The sequence below is a fragment of the Centrocercus urophasianus genome, unplaced genomic scaffold, assembly GCF_019232065.1.
Source record: "Centrocercus urophasianus isolate 14NV4802_14NV808 unplaced genomic scaffold, USGS_Curo_1.0 seq_15, whole genome shotgun sequence".
Taxonomy (NCBI): domain Eukaryota; kingdom Metazoa; phylum Chordata; class Aves; order Galliformes; family Phasianidae; genus Centrocercus; species Centrocercus urophasianus.
Genome location: NW_024884697.1, coordinates 28,871,618 through 28,895,126, shown reverse-complemented (window position 1 = coordinate 28,895,126; position 23,509 = coordinate 28,871,618). Strand labels below are relative to the sequence as shown.

General features: G+C 40.0%; 1 protein-coding gene across 1 annotated transcript in view; it reads right to left on the bottom strand.

The window, feature by feature from the left end:
• ANO6 (anoctamin 6) overlaps positions 1-23,509 on the bottom strand; it is a 69,943-nt gene that overhangs the window by 36,286 nt on the left and 10,148 nt on the right. The window contains exon 2 of the mRNA XM_042815866.1: positions 7,567-7,643. Within this exon, the coding sequence (XP_042671800.1) occupies positions 7,567-7,643 (77 nt within the window). The remainder of the gene's footprint in view (positions 1-7,566; positions 7,644-23,509) is intronic.

Below are 23,509 nucleotides of genomic sequence, written 5' to 3'. Positions count from 1 at the left end.
GGAGAAATGGTTTAAACTTTCAGTTGGCATCGATGGACCACAACAGCACTGAGCATCTCTGCTGCCCAAAGCAAGTCACAAGTGCAGATTTTTATATTCATGAGAACTGGAGTTGGAGTAGTCCCATTGAGCAAATAGGCTTGATTCTTGTGAGACTTCTTCCAACTAAGGACCTGCAAAGGTGAAACATTTAGCCTGCTGCTACCATTTTGAGTCTCATTTAAAATACAACCAAGAAGAAAGAGTGGTTAGGCATTGGAACAGGCCACATAGAGAAATGGTGGTGTCACGGTCCCTGGAGGTGTTTAAGGTAGATGTAGTAGTTCTGAACATGACTTATTGGGCAGTGTTGGTGATAGGTGGATGGCTGGACTTCATGATCTTAGAGCTCTTTTCCAACTTTAATAATTCTATGATTCTATGAACTTTCTTTATGTCTGTCTGCTGGGGCTGACAAAGGAAACAGACCATGTCCAAAACAGGGCAGATGCCTTTATCAGAAAGTCTGCCTTGAAAACTTCTCTAAGCATTCCCATTAAAAATAAATTACAACTGGGCAATTATAAAACAGTTAACTCAGTACCCAGTATCTACAAATAATTCATAATAACAGAACAATATAGATTGTAATGTTTGATCAGCAGAATTATCCCTTAGACTCTGGTGACTATAGGCTAATGTAAAGGCAATGTAAAGTAGCACTGCATACCAATGCTTAGACACTCTAGATCTCTCTGCAGTGAGAGCTTAAGACATGTAGTTCCCAGGTGGACACTTCTGTATGCCTCCCATCTGGAGTTATCTGCCACTTTTTGTATTCTGAGCATGAGCACCACATGCTGTGCTCAGGAGAGACGCAGTCAGGAAAAGCATGGTGTCCTGATGCCCTTGTTACACACTGAGCTGCTAACTTGCTTGGCTGCAGTGCTGATGCTTCTCACTAGCTTCAGGGCTGCAAATGGGGCTGGACAGTGATGAGCCTGAGAGAAACCTATGTGCTGCACTGGGCGCATATGGAGCCCAGGCACCACTGTGTCTGAATGTGGTATGAACTGAGGTAAAAAAATCACAAGGTAAAAAAATCACAAGTTAAAAAGGCACTAAGGGCCAAGGCCCGCTGGACCCCAGCACATCCCCTGCAGCCCCTGTGCTCTGCTGGGAACCCAGCAGGCTCTGTTCCTGGCTGAAATTGCCCTGTGTTGCAATGCTGGAAATACAGAGCCCAGACTTAACGACAGTGAATAACAAGGGGAAGTGTTACCAGTGTCTAAACCAGAAGGATATTCAAAAGAGGAAGAGGTTCAATTAAATTTTAGAAACAGCAGCCTTGTAACTTTTGTCTAAAGAGGAACAGTTTAGCAGTAAAATTTAAGCACTTCAAAGCATAGCAGAATTAAGAGATTTCAAGTCTTTTGTTACATTTTTAAGTTATTCTTCCTATATGACCTGTGCACAGGATAGAAAAGAACAAAATAGCAAACAGCAAGTGTAAGATCAAGTTTTTCCTAATTTGTGATTGTGTAACTTCACTGAGAATTTTACCTTTAAACCTAGTCACAGTCACGCATTTACAGCCAGTGTGTAACTCAGCAATAACTGGCTTAACTAGAATGGCAATAACCAGCTGCAGAGAATTCCCAGTAATCAGTATCCTGACCCATGAATTTGCTTACATACATGTTTTTGTGGACATAAGTTTATGCATGTTACTACAAACATACTTTTCTACACATATCAAACTATAGGTATATATTATTGAATATAGATGAAAATTAATCAACACTGGATTGCACGAACCTGGACAGACAAGAGTTCATACCCATGAAGCTAACTTCTTTGACGTAATTTCCATTGTCCTATTGATCTATCAATAAATGTTTTATATAACAACAAAGTAATAAAGAATTCTCGTTAAGCCTGAATAATTAAGAGATAAGATTAAGACCCATACAAGTCAATTGTAACATAACATTTGATGCTGTGCAACAAAAAGTAAGAAGTAAAACACAAAAGGGAATGCAATGGTTAAAGTTCTGACAGTTATATTAACTCAGACATGTGGTATGTCTTATAATCCCTACTGGATAGTTTGTAATGAAAAATCATATATTATTCAACGTGATTGCTGGGGGAGAAACAGGGCTGGAAACCAAAAAGATGTGTATACACTGAAGTTAATAATTCCTTGGAGACAGTGGGTTGTTTTTTTTTTAATATGTAATATTATTTGACAATATTGCAAATGTTATTATCAGGCAAATGCAAACAACTTTGTGCACACACACACACAAGTTAATGGAGGCTGAAATTCCAATCCATAATTTTGCTTAAGTATCAGCAGCACATTATCACTGAAAATAATGAACAGGTCCATTGATAATTCTGTTCTGGAAGAAGCAAACATGGGGTCTATTTACAGCACTTTCTAATTTTCTTAGCCTCAGTCTAATCATTTTAAGTACTAAGGGAGACAACTGGCTGTGCACCTTAACGTTATAATGATGCTCAAGCGGATAGCAAGTTAATACTGATTAACAACATTAATAAATACACAAAAAATACCTTTAGCTGTAAAGTAGTGATTATATTTAGTACTTTGCAGAGTGCTGTACAATCATTGCCACCAGAGAGATGGGGAGCCACTCTCTGCTTTATTAGCAGGAGGAATCTGAAACACTTTGGGCACCTTTGTGGGAGCCAGCCAAGAAGCAGTGAGGCCAGCAAAGTGAAAGAAGTGCACCTCTGTGCTTCAGGTCACATCAGGATACGGATCAGTGGATAATGGCTCCAAGGGATAAGTCTGGTGGTGGTCTGCAGCAACAAAAAGCTCAGAAATGTGTATAGTGCAGACATGGCATACAACATCAAAAGTGCTGTTTCACAGCCGTGGTGCCTTGGTGCTCCCAGGCAGCACAGTGGGACTCAGGGCTGTGAGGCACCGTGCTGACAGATGTGCAAGAGCCATGAAGGCCCAGGCCCAGCCCAGCCAGCCCTTCCACACGTGTACCCAGCACAGAGCTCTTTGCCCCTGGCTCCCAGCAGCTTGGTGCCCCCGACTGAGTGACCAAACCCCAGTGGTGAAACTGGCCCTAAGCCCCTGAGCTTCTCAGGATTCCTCTCATGTAACCAGGATGGCTGTGCCCAAGGGAACTACTGTGCATGACTCCTGAGCCTGATCCTGTAGCCATAGCTACGTGTGATGCTGCAGCAGGCGATAAAGGAGACCTGAACTCTCCTCAGCAGCAACAGTGACAGGAGTGAAGAAAAATCATAGAATCCTTGGAGCTGGAAGGGGCCTCTGAAGGCCATCTAGTCCAACTCCCCTGCAATGAACAGGGACATGCACAGCTAGATCAGGTTGCCCAGAGCCTGATCCAGCCTTGCCCTCGAAGTCTCCAGGGACTGGGCTTCAACCACATAACTAAGCAACCTGTTCCAGTGCCTCACCTGTAGAAGACTTTTTCCTTATATCCAACCTAAATCTACTCTCTTTAAGCTTGAAGCCATTTCCCCTTGTTCTGTCATCACAGACCCTGTTAAAAAGTCCATCCCCTTCTTTCCTCAAGCTCCCCTTTAGATACTGAAAAAAAAGGAGGAATGGGAACTGCAGATATTTTTTATTACTTACTACATCCTGAACAAGTATTGTATTATAACAGTATTGTAAATTGTTTGTTTGTTTCTTTAAAAAAAAAAGAGTTTCTGCAGGAATGGCGTAACTAATTGGAAGGATAAAAGAAGTCCTTTATTTAGCCCACAGGAGCTTTTGGTATGATTGTCAGTAGTGGCAAACCAATCATTACTGGAGGGTTAAACCACTTGTCTGCAATATCACATAGTTTTCAGAGTATCTCCAAACAGGTTCTTGCAGAACGGCAGGAGGTAAACCAGTGCTGGGACAGGTGAGCAGAGCATGACCAGTGTAATCCAGCCCCAACAGAGAGCCCTCCAGCACACAACCCACCTGGCAGGGTACCACAACCTGCATAGTAGTAGTGGGTTTGGCCTTGGTGGAAATGTTATGGTGCTGCCCTTCTCTCTCCGCAGACCTAAGGATACTTCTCTTCCAATCAAATATTTAAAAAGGAAATGCGTAATATGACCCGGATGTCGTGAAACACCATTATTTGTACAGTGCTTTGAGCTGCTCTGGTGAAAATGTTACAGAAATGTGAAGTCTTAATTATTATCACAGCTACATAATATGATGTTTAATTACTTTCTATTCTGAGTGACCACTAGAGACCTCTGCTCTGACACCAAGACCAATGTAAGCATTTCCTTCTGCAGGTTGTAAGTTCATTTGCAAACCAGGAGAAACTAATGTTGGTATGTGCCTCCATAGGGCAATAACTGCTGTGCATTCAGCATTCTCTCTCATGACTCATATTTGCTAATAACAACAAAGGACTGTTTCAGTTCTGTTTTTAGTAACAATGAGATTGTTAGCAAGTTCTGAATCAGAAGATGTTATTCTCAGTACCTTAACATGCAAAGAAACTGGGAAGTCTCACCTCCAGAGCTAACTTCTGATGAGACACCCACTGGACTTTCTGCCTGAGCCCACATACAGCTGCTGGCTGCGGGAAGAACCCCAGCTCCTCCTACAGACATACCATGTGCCCTCACTTCTAATGAAGGCAAAGACAGTACTCCCATGAAAACACATTTTTCAGCACCTCTCCTTTTCTGGATGCAGGAATATCCAGCACTTGATCAGAATTCGCTGAAGCCTTTCTGCTGCAGAAATCATGTCTGAGGAATAGCATTAACACAGCTGGAAAGCAGTTAATGGCAAAGAATTCCCTCTGCAGATGCAGAATCTCAGAACTGTGTTTACTATCAAATCCAAATTTAAGCTATCCATCTTTGGAGCAGCTAAGGCTGCAAAGCAAAGCAACTGAGAGCTGGGAAGAGTTTAGATGAAGGCTGTCTGTGAAACTCTTGTCTTCCTTATATACTTTGTATGACACATGGTTTGGCTGCAAAGCCACTTTCTATTACACTCTTTGCTGTCTTCTTTATTCAATGCCTTTTTTGTTATACTTCATCTAAGTAGTCTGAAAACCTAAAATGGAGATTTCCTTCTACTTCCGTGGTATTCTTCTTCTATAATCTCATTATTCTACTCATGCAAGTGTTAAGAAATCAATTTTCACAAGATCTCTCTGGAGAGAAAGCAACAGTATAATCCCAATTTAACAGTGATTGCATGGATCACTGAGGAATCTTAGTCAAAACTGCTGCCTGGGTTTTCTAGAGCGCTTGGCAAAGGCTCTCTCTTTGGAGAGCAATACCCTCAGGCCTGTGTATGACCACCCTGTGCTAATGCAAACAAACCACAGGCACTCCTCTTTGACACTCTGCAAATAGACAAAAAGCTGGATGTACACAATCTATTGCACAAAAGCTCTATAGTACAATCAGGGTAAAATCCAATTACCTGGGACCACATTCAGTTTCTCTACATAAGACCTCTAATACTTTACCTGCAATTTTCTGCCACGTGTACAACCTTGCTGGATCAATTTCACAAAGTACACCCAGCTAGAAAGCATAATGCAAGTTTAGACAACGGTAGAGCACTTCCTTCTATACACTAGTTTAAGGCTAGGTTTCCTATTTAGTTTCCCTTTCTAGCTACACCTGTATGAAGCAGCACACATCTACCTCATAGGCAGGCTTGGTGGAACTGAATTTTATTCAACTGTTTTGGTCACTGAAACTACCCTGGAGGTTCTAACATGGAATGAGCAGTTGGAAAAGATTCTGCTAAAACTGAACAGAAATGACAAGTGCTGGTCCACATGAGGAACAAAAAATAAAATTCATTTGGGCAGTTGATTTTTAGCAGAAATAAAAATAAATTATACTTCAACTGCTCATGAAGAATTTTCTAACCACAAGGTACATGGCATTGTTTTTTCTGATGCTAGCTCATTTCATATAAAGACATAAAAAAAAAGATGGATTTTTATAACATCCTAGTCAGGGCCCTCAGTTAGGAAATGGAAGGCCTTGATTCCATTTTCTCCTTCAGAGAAAGATTAAATATTTTTTTTCCAGAGCCTGGAGCAGCAGCAAATGAAGAAGACCCTGTAAGGGTGCTCAGAGGCAGGGTTAGCTCACAGAAGGATACTTCATTCCTAGTGGATTTGGTATTTGTTTCCTACATCAGAGGCAGAAGAAAAACCACCATGACCCTTGTATTGTATGCTGTTTTAGATATATGAAGAAAACAAAATATTTCCTCATATACAGAGACATCAGCAGGACCTGCTTCTCCACACCCATATGACAGTCTTCCTCTGCAAGCTACTCGGATAGCTGGTAGCAGCAGTAGCAGGCTGTCATTCCTTGAATACTATTTAGTTGATGATGATGAGAAAAAGGCACAGGTTGTTTCAGTTACTTGTAAATAGGCAATAGTTTACATGTCAATATCGTGGACAGGGCTGATTGAGAACCAGCTCTAGATGTCATTACTTTATGCCACCATTGCAGCAATTTCTTGAATGTATTCCCATATGTGAAAACCATGACTTAGGTGCTCAAAATTAATTAGTCCAGCAAGCAATTCTTGGCAATGTTTAACCTGTTTTTTTAATCTTTGTCCTTCTTTAACACTGATCCACTTGTAAAGGTAGCCTGAATAGATACAACAACCTATGGACACTTAAATCCAATGACAATGACTTCTGCCGTTACAATAATGAAACGCAGAGCAGACTTTTTGTTTCTATGGAGTAACTCCAATAGCTTTATAATAGCTATATGATTTTACAGCTTTTTGAGTCCAGGCTTATATCGATACCCCTGTGCAACTGCAAACTGTACTAGTATCACACTAGGGTAAAAAATGAAATTGGACTCATCAGCATGCCACATGGGCATCAGGTTGGCAAAGCATGTGCCATGGCACACCCAGTGGCAGGGCTTGTTAGGGTCAGCTGGCCAGACCTTAAAGATAAATGGGATCTGATGCAGGAGATCTTCAGCTAGGGCCAAAAGCCTGATAGCTGTAAAAAACATTAGGTTTGTTGGGGAAATTCCCTGGATACAGGGAATAGAGACCTCCAGTTCTTTTTCCTTTTTTGACACCTCAGTCTCTGCTGTTTCCCACCTTTCTCTGAGAAAAGCCCTGAACTCACATTGGCCAACTAATACCTGGGCGTGTCTGAATTTATAGAGTATGTATGTTTATATGTAGGGTGTATTCATATATTTATCCTTGTACAAGCACACAAAAATCCTGTACAAGCAGACACAAAACCACATACAGAAAGGAAGTGCATGTGTGTCTATCGGTTTATAGTGAATATATATTTGTAACTGATCTAGTGACTTGTCACTTTTAATTGTGTTCAGTGACTGTGTCAACTTGCATCCTTACACCTGAACCAAAGACTTCAGGTATCTTTAGGGAAGCAGAGATATAGCATAGTCAGACAAATGAAGTGGCTGTGCTGCAAATGCAGTGGCTGCCATTCTGTTGGAATCCGTTGTTGAAGATCTACACAAGAAAAAAACTATTGGTAGCCATAGTTAAAGTAAAGAAGTACCCACCCATTCTGGAGCATGAAGGTTTTGCTGATCTGGCACGGTTCCGTAAGTGGGAATAATCACTTGGTTCAATTCCAAGACTGAAAATAAAACAAACAAAAAGATAAAATACTTTAGCATTTTGTGTATTATTATTTTTTTCCTCTTCATTTTTTTTTTTTTTAATTAATGGTTTCTGGATGAGCCATGCACTTGGTTGTTTCTCAGAAGAATGTTTGTCTCTCACACTTCAGTAGTAACCAACAGGTGGCAAGAGAACAAAACAGATTTCACTAGGATGACATGTTAACGCTTGGAGATCCTACCAATCAAGCAACAGTGATGCAAAGCCTACTTTGTTAACATGGGAACTGCTAAATCACAGCCTGAACCTCTGATTGACCACCTGAGGCGAGCCATGGGTCAGCCATGGGAGCACAGGTGAAGGCAATTCACCTGTGCTGCTGGAAGGGGTGGAGCCTGGCTGCACCTCTCCTAGAGTCATTTAAGAGCTGGCTATGAGTGGGAAAGGGTCTCTTCTGAAGATCCCTCCTCTGGAGTTTTGCAGTGAGCCCAGGGTACAGGTAAGTATTCTGTCTATTCTCTTTTTGTTATTATAACCTGGTTAGCCAAACTCTTTGGTTTATTTCATAATTACAACTCTTTATACTCATTGGTTATACATATGTGTTACACATATGTTATCTAGTTCTTCAGAAAGCTTTTGACTGTGGTCTTGCTATAGTTAGGAGTATCTTTACATGATTAAAGGAATCAGAACTGGCTCCACCTGAAGAAATAACCACAGCTCATGATCGTTGTACTTAGGTGATCATTGTACTTAAGCAATCTTAATTAACAGCACCAGAGTATTTTTCTGAAATCCTGAAATGAATATGATACAGAGAGTGAATGTTACAGCATCACTACATAACAGGAATGATTTTTACATAATCTAATATCACATCTGTGGGTTCACTGTGTACTGATGGCCTGATGAGTTCTCACTTGCTTCCCCAGTAGCAACTGTTAGAAGAAAAAAATGTGCAAACTACCTGGTCTTCTTGAAAATACAGCAAAATTTAGAAATGATCCTGTGAAGTAGGCTACTTTGTGATACCGTTATCAAGCACACTGGGGAAGCTGACCACTGGATAATCCAGTGAATAACCCATAAATTCATCTTAAAAAAGCTCTCAGAAATAAATTACAAGAAGGTCTGCAATATTTTTGTTTTAGTTTGAGTATTTTGGGGGTGTCTTAAGAAGAACTCAGCTAACATCCTGAAGCTGAAGATAAAAGAAAGCACTGCTAGAGAAGGCTGCTTTCTGCCTTAATATAATGAAGCATCTTAGCAAAGACAGCCCTACACTGAGATCATAGATGTAAATGGTACCATGATGACAGTAATACCTGGAAAGTATAACTTCCACTTATCGAGAACAGTCCAACACTCTAAAACATAAATAAAAAATACTCTAAAAAAAATCAAATCTACACTATCTTTAGAAGGATTGAATGCTCATTGGATGCAATGCTAGGACCAACAAAATTGATCTGTCTGAATTTTTTTTTTTAAAAACTTCATTGACGTGTATCCAAATTCTCTAGAATTTTTAAAAAGCTTTTTTTCATTGATGCTTACTTAAACCACCTGAAGATATGTCAAAACACTTAAAAATAGACCATTGAGAGATTGTTGTGGTTGTTGAGCTCTACAAGTCAACAGAACTCTTATGGTTTTTAAGTGGCTAAATGTGGTTTAAACACAGTTTCCTAGGGTTTGGTAGAGATATTGTTCCAGATGTTGAACTGTCAGTTTCCAGATCTCTGTTGTGGCACTAATGTATACCCTAAGGTAGAGACCCATGATTTTTTTTTTCCATCAATATAGCTTCAGAAACCTCTGAATCATAACCTCAAGGCAGGTCCAGGTGAATATTCAAAGACTGGGAGCTCTTAAAAGCATTAGCATCTTTATAAATGTTGTCAGCTTCTAAAAAGCAAACAGGAAAATGTGGACTAGTGGACATGCTGAGGCTGCAACATGAGAGCTCAGAACACATGGGCGTATTTCAGTTGTAAAATTGCTGTAAATGCACATTACCACGACTTAATGAGTTCAACTGTTTCTAATGTGAGAAAGACAAATATGTACCCTTGATGTCGGTGTAAAGGGCATCACCCTATTTTCCTTTGGTATTGGCTTTCTGACGTGAAGATATGCAGATACAAAGTGCTTCAGAACCCACAGAAGAGGGGATGCTTCTTCTCATGTATAATGGGCATGGTGAAAGAGTAAGATGAGCAAGCTGTTCTGAGATGCAGGCATGTGTTCTGAAACCCAGTGTTATTACACAAGGCAAACAGATGCGGGCACTGGTATATCCAGATATGAAGATTTATGGCAGCCACTGAACTACAGTGACAAGAACTGTGCATTGAAAAGCCCTATTTCTGACATCTATATGGTGTATAACCACACATCCTTCAAAAGCACTCTCTAAGAATCCCTTCAGCCAGAGCTGAAAAGAAGAAGGAAATGTAGCATTCACAGTAGGAAGAATAACTCCAGACTTCTGAAATCCTGATGGATCTGGGCCTGGCCAGGAATATCCTTTTGAGAAATTTATACGTGAATACAATTTACTTCTGCCTCATTGTCTGTGGCCAGTAATATCATGCACGCTTCATCATTTTACCAATATTTACCTTATGAACACATATTTACTTGAAACATCATCCAGTAAATTCCTAGGCCATTGGTACAGTAAAGGGAGTCCAGCAAAAGGAACCTGCCACTCTCACTTCCTCTGGGACATTAACCCAGATTAAACGCAGGTTAATGTCTGTGTGGATCAAAGAATGCAGCGCCTTGACACTACATGAGTGTGTGCTTATGTCAGATATGTTCTGACGGTGTTCTGTTGCGTCAGCGATGTCAATTTGGACACGTGTGCTTTTGGCTGGAAGAGATGATTCCAGTCTCTCAGACTGAAGTGGTACCTGCAGAACCTCAGCTTTGCCAGAAAGAGCTGCATCCATACAAAGTGCTTCTTTTCTACATCCCAAATAACTTCATTTATTTCTTCTACCTTTCCTCTTATAATAAACCAGTTTGAAGAAGACATTGGGGGGGGAGGACCCAGCAAGAAAGTCCGGGACTTTCTAGCTGTGAGAACAGAAGAACAGACTGCCTGGGGAGGTTGCTGTGGTCATGTGAGGTCTACAACATCAGAGATTCTTCATCACAGATTAATTAAATATGCTGGAACAATCTAAGCCAAGTTGAATCTGGCATGCATCTTAGGAGGATGGCCTGGATCAGCTTTTTAGGTCCTTTCCAGACCCCATGGTGTTTTCATAGTCATGGTCAACAAAGACAACTCTGAGGTTTTATATTAAAATAGTATTTCTGCTGGTCTTTTCCCTCTTCAGAAGCACTGTCACCTCTGTTAATGTTTGGGTCAAAGCACATCAAGTACAGATGCTTATGAAATACTTTCACGTAGTGAAGTAAACCACAGTTGGCTAACATTTGTGACTGGATTGAATAAAGATCCTAAAATTCTTTGAGAGGCAAAGTAAAAAGTCTCATTAATTAGTTAATTGATTTTTTTTTGACTGTGAATTGTTCAGGAAGTTCAGTGACCTTCCTGTTTAATGATTTAATTTCAAAAGCTTTCACAAACATTACTACTAGCAATTTCTACCCATTGCTCTGGCAGAGGTGAGAGTCTATGGCATACTGATAGGCATGGAAGCTGCTCTCCCTTTGAAATAAAGAAGAATTAAACCTTTCCTTAGAGTCTGAATAGTCAAGTAATAGGAGCAACCCAAGGTGCAGACAATGAGGATGAAACAGTTTTATGGAATTATAAATTAAGAGGCCTGAAAATGGGCAAAAGCAATATCCAGAAGGAAAAGAAAGATATTGTCAGAAAAACAAAAACAAAAAATCCCAAAGCACAACAATGACAAGAAAACTGCAATGATATTGGATAAGCTGGTGTTTGATAAGACTGCTGGGCTTAGCTTTGTAAGCAAAGACATTAACAAACATGCCTAAAGCTGCCAAACTGTCAAAAAAAAATAAATTGGCTATCATAGATTACTTCTTTAATGAAAATAATCCAAGGTGGGAAAAGGGCAACAACAGCTTTTAGGCTTGCAAATCACCTACATAAGCCAAACTAATAGGAGAGAGCTGTTAAAAGAAGCCACAGTGATTTTACAGCACCAAAGTCATAGCACTTGTCACTTCACTTCCTTTAACAAACCTGTGCAATGTTGCAAAATACAAGATCTTAGCCTTGGCACTGAATATGGTGCCTCATGAGCACACCTGCAAAGCCAGGGAGCGATGTCAGCTTGCTAGAGCTGCGCAGTGCAGCTCCTCAGGAACTGAGGCACTGTGGTGATGCTTCATCTCAGCACCCTGTAGTTGTGTCAGCAGAAAAGTGCTTTTGCGGTCCTATCACAGGTAGGAATCTGAGAGGCAGCCAGCAGGAAACCCCACCTCACAGATTCTGTCTCAGAAGCCATGGGAAAGTATGAAGGCTATGAAGATGAAGTATGACTGGATATGAACTGAGCTCTGAAGTGAATGAAAACTACTCTGAGTCCCTCTCTCTAATCAAGCCAAATTACTTTCACCTTATTTCTCTAGGAAGAAGAAACTATTTCTGCCTTGAGTAAAACTAATGTTTTGGAGAGAATTATCTAAAAAAAATGGATACTGATGTATCCAAGACAATACCATGCAAGGAAATGGCAGCCACTGTCTGTAACAGAATTGTGGAAATAATAACGGGAGGCAAGCAGGTGGTTGAGTCTAAAGAACCAGAGAAGTACTTGACTCCCAAATGGGGACTTAAGTCAAGCTACCACCCTTCAGGGGACCTGATGTAGTTGTCAGCTTTCTTAAGGAGAACATCCAGCTGTCTCTTGGTCCTGACATTATAAAATGGTGATACTGAAGTAGAACATTCTGCCCTAGATTTTGAGGGGAGAAAGGGAAGAAAGGGGGAGACAAATTTATGCCATGCTGCTTTAAATGCCCTGGAAGATCAGAAAGAGGAGAATTAACACCACTACCAAGGATTTTCCCTTCTGAAGAAAGATTTTGCTTTTCCAAATGTTAACATTTACTCAGATAGTGAAGGTATCATTCTGTGACATGACTATGAGCTCCTAGGCTATGGACAAAACAAGGCCTGATTTGTGCTGTTTAGACAAGACAAAAACCTTCCTTCCCTCCTCTTTATATCTCTCCCCACATAAATTAATCTAATAGTTATTAAAAAAAAAGCCTCTCAGAACTGATCACAACCTGCATAAATTGTTTTTGCAGTTAAGTGTAAAATATTGAAGCCATATACAATACTTGCTGAAACTTTATGAGAAGTAAAACCACTGTACAAATGGGATTATTCTGGAAGGAAGCTGTTCAACTGTTAGACTTTTTTGAGAGCCATAATCTCTCTTCCTAGTGCAAAGTACTTTACGTTGTATATTATTTTGTATGTTCAGTTCAATGAATAGGAGTTTTTTCAGATCTAAAAAACTGTAGGAGTTGAAAAAAGCAGAAATATGCCTCTTCCTTGAATCAAAGAAAGAAAGGGACAATGAGATCTCGAGTTCTAAAGCAGAATTAATCAAGGCAAATAGCTGCTTTGAGCTACTTGTTTAAAAGTCAGTTTTAAACATAAACTATTTTTGATGGTGTTGATCCTTAATGCCAACCCACGTATATAGTTTAATCACCTAGACAATTTTAAACAAAAAATCTCCCAATCATCAAGTCCTCCTGAGCTAATCTCGTTTCCTTCATCTCACAGCTTAACTGGGTAAGCATAAATAATAAACAAAATTATTTCCTAGGTTATTCTTCCAAAATGTAGACCTGATCTTTGCATGATACTCCTTGCCAAGAGGAGACCTTACTGCCAGGATCTTGTTGATGGTCAGAGCTGTGCCTGGGTTAAAGTGACTGCTGCAGATGGGCTGTTCTCTGGGACACGGCCTTTCCTCCTCATGCACAAGGGCAGAGCTGTCATCACAGATTATAAATGGTTTCACTTCATTCCACTCTTGGCTTACAGTCATTAGTACCTATTCTTTAAACTTCAGTTATTTCACTGGAATACGTTGAAATCAGTTTTACTTCATATCTGTAGGCCTTATTTGAAGAAAACATGCTACTGAACTCATGTTCTTCACTTTAGAAAAAGGTATGCTTGTAAAGTAAAACTGAATTATCTTTTTTACAAACTGTACTTAATAATCTATTGTTTAGAGACAATAAGAGATCTACACAGCTGCCTTCAGTGTGAAATTCTTGTTCTCCTCCTATGGTTGCCTACGGAAAACTCATGACAATTAGTAACACCAAAATGGCTTTTCAAGCTGTCACTAAATTACATTTTTGTGCAGTCACACAGAGCAGATCTGCAGGTACTGTCAAAGTGAAATCTATTCTATGCTGCATAATAAGAAAAACATTGATTTTAATTTCTGACATACAAGCATGTCCAATATGAACCCACACCCACGCTGCTGTGCTACAAAGGAAGTGAAATGGCTGTCTTGGAAGACAACTCTTTCTTGTTTGAGAGACTATTCTTCCCATTAAGTTATCTTTCCTTACAGCTGTGCAAACAAAGCATTAGGAACATGTGGTATAACTTTCAAAAATAAATACTCTTCCACAAGTAGTCCTAAACAGAGAGCATGTTCACTTGCTAATAGGAAGAGAATTGCAAATGGAACAGCCCGCTTCCTGAAACTGCTTGCACACAGCTGAGGTATCTCACCAAAAATCTGTGTAATTAGGAAGCACTTACAGAATCAGAAATTGGACTCTGGGGAAATGATTCTGCTGATAGCAGTGCCTAAACATTTAGGAGGCACCTAGTTGGAAAATTTCGGGGCTCAGTAACCAAATTTTAAAGCAGCTCATGTGTGTTCGGAGCTCAAAGGAACAAAAGGATTCCACCAAAAGTGGAACGCTTGCCCGAAACCTGTGACAAAAAATCCTAATTATTTCCACGAGACCTGGATGGGCCCCAGCTTCAGTTTAGAAAGCAGACACTTGGGCTGACGTCTCTTTAGTTACGATTCTTTGAGTCCAGAGGAATCCACTGAGATGCAAACGCTGGCGCCTGGTCCTCAGTGCTGCAGCACACAGCAGAGCCGGCGGGCTGCGCGTTCCTCTGTCGCCTGCACAGCAGACAGCAGCTGACTGTAAATCAGCGCCGAAGTGTTGCTCGTAAGAATATTCTAAATGCTTTTGTCTGAGGCTGAGCAATTTCCATTCATTCACTCTCAGCTGAAATGTCTGTCGGTAAGAATTATTTTGGCTTTCATCTATCTGTATAGATGAAGAAATTCTTTGTGCTTTTAGAATGCACTAACACATCTTGCCTGCTGTAATTTTAAACATTTGCTATATGTTCTCTGTGTACTGGATGTAGATGTCACACAGCAAGCCAACACTGTCACGGTATAAAGTAATGGTCAGATGGCTGCAGAGTGATAATCTTTTCAGGAATTACTCTCAGGTTGGAACATGGGCTTGGATCATCTTTTCTTCTCCACTTCTTCTGTTAACTTAAGTATGATAAAATGATGCAATAAATTATTCTTCCTATTTTTTTTTTCTTCCAGTTAGCAGCTGCTTTAATGAGATAGGGAATTGGGTAGGAAGCTATTGTCATGTTGACTGTCAACTAAGCTCATTTCATGCTGGATTCCTGCTATGTCATGTTCCATACCAAGACATCCATACACACAAACTTTATTTCCTTATTTTCTTAACAACAGTGTGAACGCTGTGACTCTAGCTGTCAAAACTGCAAACTCTTCCAGTCTCCAGGGTTAAGAAAAGCAACAACCTCAGCTCCATTAGGAACACAGCACACAAGGGATCACCGGGTCACAGAACGCACCAGCACCACCTTACAGACATCTCTGGTTTTCAGTTGCATTTGTAAGTTCTGAGAGAATTTTTTCTTTACTTGGAAAAACCTCTTAAAGGCTGAAAAAGTGAATGGAGTCCAGTTGGTGGACAATGAGATCTGCTAATTCAAACAGTGCAAAGGGTATTAGGAGAGATCTGCAGTAGGTGCTGGCATTTAAAGCTATAGGTAAATTCCTGGTGAGAGATTCAAGAGTGTCCAAATGCAATGGCAGGCTTTATGCCTTATTACATTAATCACATACCGAACACAATGCATGGCTCTTGGAGAGCAGTATCAATCAATCAATTTCATTAATTAATCTTTCAATTTAATTAGCCACTGTTAATATTTCTCTTGCTTAATAAGCTACTTCAAATGCAACGTGTTTTGCAGATGCAAATGTAACATGTTTTGCAGATGCACCTTCTTTTTATGTACACAGCATATTTAGGACAATGAATAAACATGTTTCAGTGTTGCTTTTCCCCATGGTTTATTAACTCTCCTTGTCAACAAAACATATCTTAATGAATATTGTGAGTAAACAGTAATTATCTGACAGATAAGGAAAAAGTCGTTTAACACAAATTAGAAAACAAAGTGTGCACTAAACTATATACCTGCTGAAATGAACATTGGCTTTGGTATTAAAAAAAGGATGTAAGTGCCTAAAACAGGATTTGGGAAAAACCAGGCTTCCCATTTCATGTCTGTTTCTTACGAAGTAAAAGGTACATTCTACCACTGGATCTATCACAGTAGGTGGATTTTAAATTCAAATTTTAAAGCAAAGGATTTTTTTTTTCTTTTTTTTTTTGTTTTGCTATAAATTCTGAATTATTCTATTTTCTTTAAGACCATACCTCCCTTTAGTATACAAGATGGGGCTGCAATGAGGATGAGTCCAGGTTTGGTCAAGGAGGAAGACTAGTCTGTTGAAATAATCAGATAATTTTTGCAAAAGTTGAAAGGGGTTTACAGACTGTAGGAAGGCAGAAAGATTATCAGATTGACAAAGAATCTGAGTGCATTCTATGCCCTGGCTTCAGCATGCTGAGCTAGCTACTGGAGCCAAAGTTTGTCTAGCTTTTCCCAGCAAAATGTTCAAGCTAACTGGCCAGGCTGCTACAACGCCCCAGCACCTTTACCAAGCACCTCTACAGCAGAGCTGAGCATTTGTGACTAAGTACACTGGAGGTATGGAGCAGGAATACTTGGAATAGTAATCCTGGGAAATGCTGCTTCATAAAAATCAGTGATTTAACAAACGATTGACAGCTTCGTCTGAAAAAGCATACACAGCCATCAAACAACTTTGTATGCCCTACAGCCATAGACACAGAATGATGATGCTATTAGGTTGTACAGATGTGCCTGCTTGAGAATGAATTCTTTTCTTTGGACCTTCGCAGATGTGTTTTAGAGAGGCCTGCTGATGGTACAAGCATTTCAGTCCAGTACCTTCTTCATAAATCCAGTTAAACAGTGCATAGCGTTCCTCAATTCTTATCACTTAAATTGCCTGCATTCTTATCACAGGAGTCTGGATTGCTAAACTCCAGCCCTGCCTAAATGGGAAGTTAGGCAACCTGACACTCACACACACCCCTTTTCAAAATAGTGCTCAGACACAGAGCGTCATAGAAACACAGAGGAAGAGATGAATAAAAATGTATGCTACGTAAGGCCGGAATAATGTGAATTAAATAAGGCTCAGAGGCATGCTCCTAATGAGGAAGATAAAAAGAAATCTTTGCTTATTACTGGTTTACTGAATGAGGCAGTGGACTTAAGAGGAAAAAAAGAACAGCATGATTGTGCAATTAAAAAGTGTAACATGCATGCAAGCAAATGGATGGAAAATGGAAGTTGCCTGGGCAACGTTCATTCTGACGTTGCCCAACTTGTAAGTGCTTGAGTTTGCAACCATAATGTTAACATTTTTTAGACATAATACATAATTAGCCACAGCCAATTATTCTATGGCTCCTGTTGGTAACTGGTAACATTTACATTTAAATTTGAGGAAAGATTACTGCTGGCTATACTGTATTATTTAATTATACAGTCAGTTTAGAAATGAAATTATATCTGAAGCAGTTGAGAGATTCCTTGAGCAGAAGTGATGGAAAAATTATTATTGCAAATTGGCATGAGGAAACTGCTGAGTGACTAGAATTTCACCTAATCAGGCAATTTGATTAGTGGTCTTCATGTAGGAGCACTCTGCACTGCTGATGAGTAATTTCAAAGTGTACTGTTAGAAGAGTAATCATAACAACTATGGACACTTTTCCTTAGCGACTCATATATCAAATTTATTGAGTTTTAAAAGTCAGTTCAGAATAATGTAATTAATGTGAATTCAGTGCCATAACGGAAAAACAAAACAGTGTGTGTTTAAGCTTATTGCAATCACTATCAGTACCAAATTTGGATTCTGCTGACAATTCTGTGCATGATGCCCACCAGCTACAGCCAGGTGAGTGCTGACAGCTCCGTGCTGAACAGCTGCAGCTTCCAAGACATAGAGGTTTATAAATTACTTTCTGAGAAAGGGGGCATTAACAGGAAGGATTCCCTTCTTATGTATTCCCCTTGCTGGTGGTTGTTCAGCTGCAGGTCTTAGCCTGAGACTATTCATATTCTTGTACTGCATTTTGGCTATAAGGCTGTCCACCAGCTTTGCTCAAGGCCAGTGCTTTTTAAGAAACAATAAGTATGTGCAACCAAAAGATATCAAGAGTACAAAAGAACACAATAAGGTACTCACTGATCGACATAAAGGTCCATCTAGCCCACTCTCCTGTCCTCGAGACTGGCCAGAGGGTCTCTGCATCAAAACAGCCATGCTGTGTGCTAAAGTGTAAAATATGGGTGCTGAGGTAGTCAAACTCCCAGAGGACATGATCAGAGAGAAGCAGTATCTTTTTATTTTAAATGACCTTGTGGCTTTTTAAACTCGTGTATTTCCCTCTGTACCTGTTAAACTTGCAACTGCTTCTTACGCTTGTTGGCAGTGGGGAGAGTGAGGGCAAGTCACTTTTAATTCCTCCCCAGGTGGCACAGCAGTGTTCTCACATATATTACCTACTGCTACACCCTCTGAAGCAGATGCCATAGATCCTCAAGGAAAAAGATCAGCAGTGCTTCCCAATGCTTGGCAAGCACTTTTTGAGGGCTTGATGTGCAGTGATGTTATTCACGTATGGAGTATATACACCTTATAAGAATCATAGAATCACCAAGGTTGGAACAGACCTCTGAAGTCATCCACTCCAACCATTCACCTGTCACCAGTATTTCCCACTAAACAATGTCTCTCAGTACAACATCTAAATATTTCTTGAACACCTCCAGGCACAGTGACTCCACTACCTCCCTGAGCAGCCCGTTCCAACTTTTCTCCTGGAGAAGTAATATTTCCTAATGTCCAACCTGAATCTCTCCTGGTGCAACTTGAGGTCATTCCCTCTAGTCCTATCTCTAGTTACATGGGAGAAGAGGCCCCCACCTCACTACAACTTCCCTTCAGGGATCTGTAGAGATTTTACAAGTATCATGAATACATATAGTACGATCATTTCCTGGGTAGTGTTACATATCAGATTTCAGCATGGGCCATCATGAAAAGGTCTTTCAGAGCTGGAACAGTGAAGGCAGCTTTAGACCAAACAAAGTAAGCACGTGATATTATGTGATGTAAAGTGCCTTTTGTATACTTTTTCTAACAATTGTTGCACCTTCCCAGAGGACCAGCCATCATAAAGTGATTAAATTCAATTTTAGTGCTCATCAGGAAAGAAAGCAGATGAATTTAAAAGCACAAATTTCCTTTAGATTGGCAGGTAGCATAAAAACATGGAAAGTATGTATTTTGATAACTTATCTCAGGAGGAAGCAAAAAGAAGTCGCACTATGCACTAGTGACAATGATGAAAAATGAGTGGCTTTGAATCCTACATGCCATTCAGCTATAAGAAAGCCAAGAAGTAAAACTAACAAGGAGTATAACGCCAAGGAGAAATTCTTTCATTTTCCTACTAGCTCACCTTTACCACTGTGTAATTTCACAAAATCTTAAAAAAAAATAATGAGGGGCAGGGAAGGGATGAAACCTTTGCTTTGCAATGCATGGAAAGACATTTTACTTCAGTGTCTACAAAACTTGTGGTCTGGGAACCATTGACTTGCTCTTTTCATATGGCATTAGAGACTTTCATGAACCTACAACCAGTGCTGAGAGATCCAGCCATGCCTTTCTTAACAAATGCATTTCTACAGAGACTCTAATCCACTTATTTAGAACTGTGGAGGTTAGAGGATGAAGAAAAAAAAAGCAAAAACAAAGCATCCTCCTACAGAGCTACCTTTCATTTACACTTAGGTTGGCTATGTACTGCAGTGTACCAGCAGGCTTAAAGTGAGCGTGGTGGTCTGTGAAGAGGTTGGTCATAAACCCTCTGTAGTGCCTACACTGAGTTTTGTTTTAAGAAGAAACCACAGTGGTTTTACAGAAGATTGTACTTTTTGTGTGGAGAGAAATATAAATGAACTTTTTGAAGTGCATGAATGCATCTCATAGACAAGCAGGCAGCGAGGCAGCAGGAAGTCATTCAGCCTGACCCCTACAACACAAGCCAGAGTATTGCATCTCCTATCTCTTGTGTCAACTTCAAATTCTGGCTGAAGGAGAATAAACTTCCCTGTTAGAGGAATTTAATGAATTGCAGTCTGATATCAAGAAGGAGATCTCTAGAAACTGACAGCAAATTAGGATCCAACAAATTAGCCCTCCTGCCTGTTTGGTGCAGGCTGGCACTTTGCAGGCTGGATGCTGGGAGCATCTCCTGTCACTTCTGACCTATGGCTGAGTGACATTTCTCTTTTGCTGGAGCTGCTCTTGTGGAGTCAAGCTTGGAACTCCAAAGGCCAAGAGAATCACTGATGCTAAGCTGCCATCAGATAAAGGTGAAAAAAATAGTGAAGGGGATGAAAGGGAACTGTGCGACTTCCTGAAAGGAAAAAGGATTTATCTGGAGTTATTTCTGTATGCAGGAAGTTGCTCAAGAAAATCTAATTGAGCAGAAGGGTCACTGGGTTTGTTCTGTGACGCCCAGTGACAGATATGGAAACACCTCTGATGGACACATTCTGTCTTTTTTGAAGGATAAACATCTATCTCTAAAACATTTAACTAAATTCTCCTCCATTCAGAGGAAATGAGTCCACCCAGATCTACCAACCACACCTAAAACATGGAGTACCACTGTTTAGACAAATATTTATCCTTCCATCATGAATAGCTGTGGAAAAACTGAAAACAAAACCAAATCCCCACCACTCTGAACAGCAGTGCAGTCTCTGGGGGCTGAGACTGCAGCATTTGCATACTTAAATAACTTTATGGATGTTGACAGTGCCATTAAATTCAAAAGTGCTTTTCTCATGTTGTGTAACCGGCTACACAGGCAGACATGCAGGCATAGCAGCAACCCACTGCTCCAGAACTTCTTGCTGCTTTGTAAGCGAACTGCAGGTAACCCTGTAAAAATCAGGATTCCTTCCATGGACCAAGCAAGTTAAATTTTGGCAATGTAACAGCTGTCAGTAGCATTGCTTGGCTCCAAACACCATAGAACACCATATCAGTGGTCACATGTGTTTTCTTTCCCTGAGAAATTTCAGATTGGCTGTAGTGAGATCTAATTTAACTCAGCTATGTTAAACAAAAATATTGGTACTCATACCAAAACAATCATAGAATCACAGAATCATAGAATTGCTCAAGTAGGAAAAGACCTTAACGATCATCAAGTCCAACCACAACCAAACCATATTACCCTAACTGTAATAACCCTCTGCTAAATCATGTCCCTGAGCACCACATCCAAATGGTTTTTAAACACAACCAGGGATGGTGACTCAACCACCTCCCTCGGGAGCCTATTCCAGTGCTTAACAACCCTTTCTGTAAAGAAGTGTTTCCTGATATCCAACCTAAACTTAGCCTGGCACAACTTGAGGCCATTTCCCCTCATTCTGTCACCTGTCACCAGTGAGAAGAGACCAACCCTGCTCTTGCTGTAAGCACCTTTCAGGCATTGGAAGTGAGCAATAAGGTTTCCCCTCAGCCTCCTTTTCCCCAGTCTAAACAGTCCCAGATCCTTCAGTTCCTTCAGTTGCTCCTGATAGGATTAAATAGGCAAACATAAAATATATCAGTTTTAAGAAGTACAAAGGATAAAAACAAGAAGTGAAAGCCATTCACCATTTTAATGTGAGCATGCTACCTTCCCTCTCTAGACCACATGCGTGCCCAGGACCTGGCCTAAGAAACCTGCATATTTCTGAATGCTGATTTGCTGAAGGACTGTGATTTGATACTTCAGCAGTAACCGTATATTTAACTCTCTGGACAACATAAGATAAACTGTTTTTCATCTGCTCCAGAGCTGAAGTACATTATTCCACAAATGCACCAGCGTTTCTGCCAGCATGCTTTCTTCAGCTGAAGGCCTTTTCTTCATTGCCTAAAATAACGTGAACCCTTTCTTATTCTTTTATCCCAGAGCAACCAAACCAGCTGTCCTTAGGCAGGAAACATAAAAAAGACAAGCCTCTTTTGCCATCCAACAGGCTTGCCGAGATCAATCTCAAGCTAACTATCAAAGCAACAGCACAATTACATGGAAAAGCAGTGTATGTCCGCCTTCAGCATGTTTTACAGGAGAAGCTTCAAGCTACAAAATGCAGCTGTTTTTAGCAGAAGAGATGATCCCGTGGTGCTCATCAGGAATGCTAAGCCTCCAGGCAGCTGTGGGACCTCCTCAGGAGGAACAGAGATGATTAACCAAATTGTAATTGCAAATGGCTGTTTGGTTAGAGTTCAGTGCCTGTGGACCAATGAGTTGCTTAATGTGAAATTTGAAGTTTGAGGAGTGTTTATAAAATCACACCTCTCGCTCTCAAATTTACATGCCTCAAAAGAGATATAATTGAATTTCTGTAATGAGTTTCTCAGAACGTTAGTTTAAAAATTTTTCTTACAGTCAGCTGTTACACACTATGGGGGTCCCCAAAAGATACTTTTAGTGACTTTGACTGTGAAAATAGTAAGTTTAAAGTCTGAACCTATGTGAGTTTTTGAGCTTTGCATATGTAGGTGCATAGACTCATGTAAGCATTCCCAGTGGTAGAAATGGAGCTTAGAAAGAAATTGCATACTTTGGGTTCCTAATCAGGAAATACTTTGTAGTTTCAGCAGTTGAGTTCTGATTTTATTTCTAACAAGCTGCTGCATGCTTAATAACCATCTTCTACCCAAAACATTCTACTTTCTGTGAGGGAATGGTCTAACAGAGCTTCATTTAGCTGGACCATTGAAGCTTATATATTAAAACTTCTTTACTCCTTCTTCCAATCATACTGATGTTGCTTTTATTTTTAAATACATTGCATGTTTAAGTAATCCAATCTTTGCTTTGCTCTTTGTCTTAAATGTGGACGTCAGTTCTTAAACTTGTCCTTTGTGTAAATTCCTATTTGTCTTTTATAACAGATAACTGGATGAATTTAATTATTTTCCCTGGAATGGATCAGTATATGCTGAAATGATGAAATATTTAATAAGGATATCTCCTTCATTAGGGACTAGTTCTGCATTCTCTACTAAGAACAGCATTTACAGAAATGATGCTATTCTTACTCTCGTCAAAGGGGCAGCTCACAAGGGTAAAGTGTGTGTTGTTTGACCTGACCTTTGTTCATTAATGCCTACAAAAACTCCATTAGACAGTTTAAGAAAAAACATACAGATAGAGAGATCAAATAAATTTAGTAATATTACATGCAAATTAACACAACTCTCTGGAAACAATAGAGCCCTCTGGATCATCATCTCATCCTTATTTTGTTAAATGTTATTATCTCTAACTGCAGTGCTAAACCTACAGCAGTGGTTTTTCTTCTTTCTTTTTTTCTTTTCTTTTTTTTTTTTTTTTTTG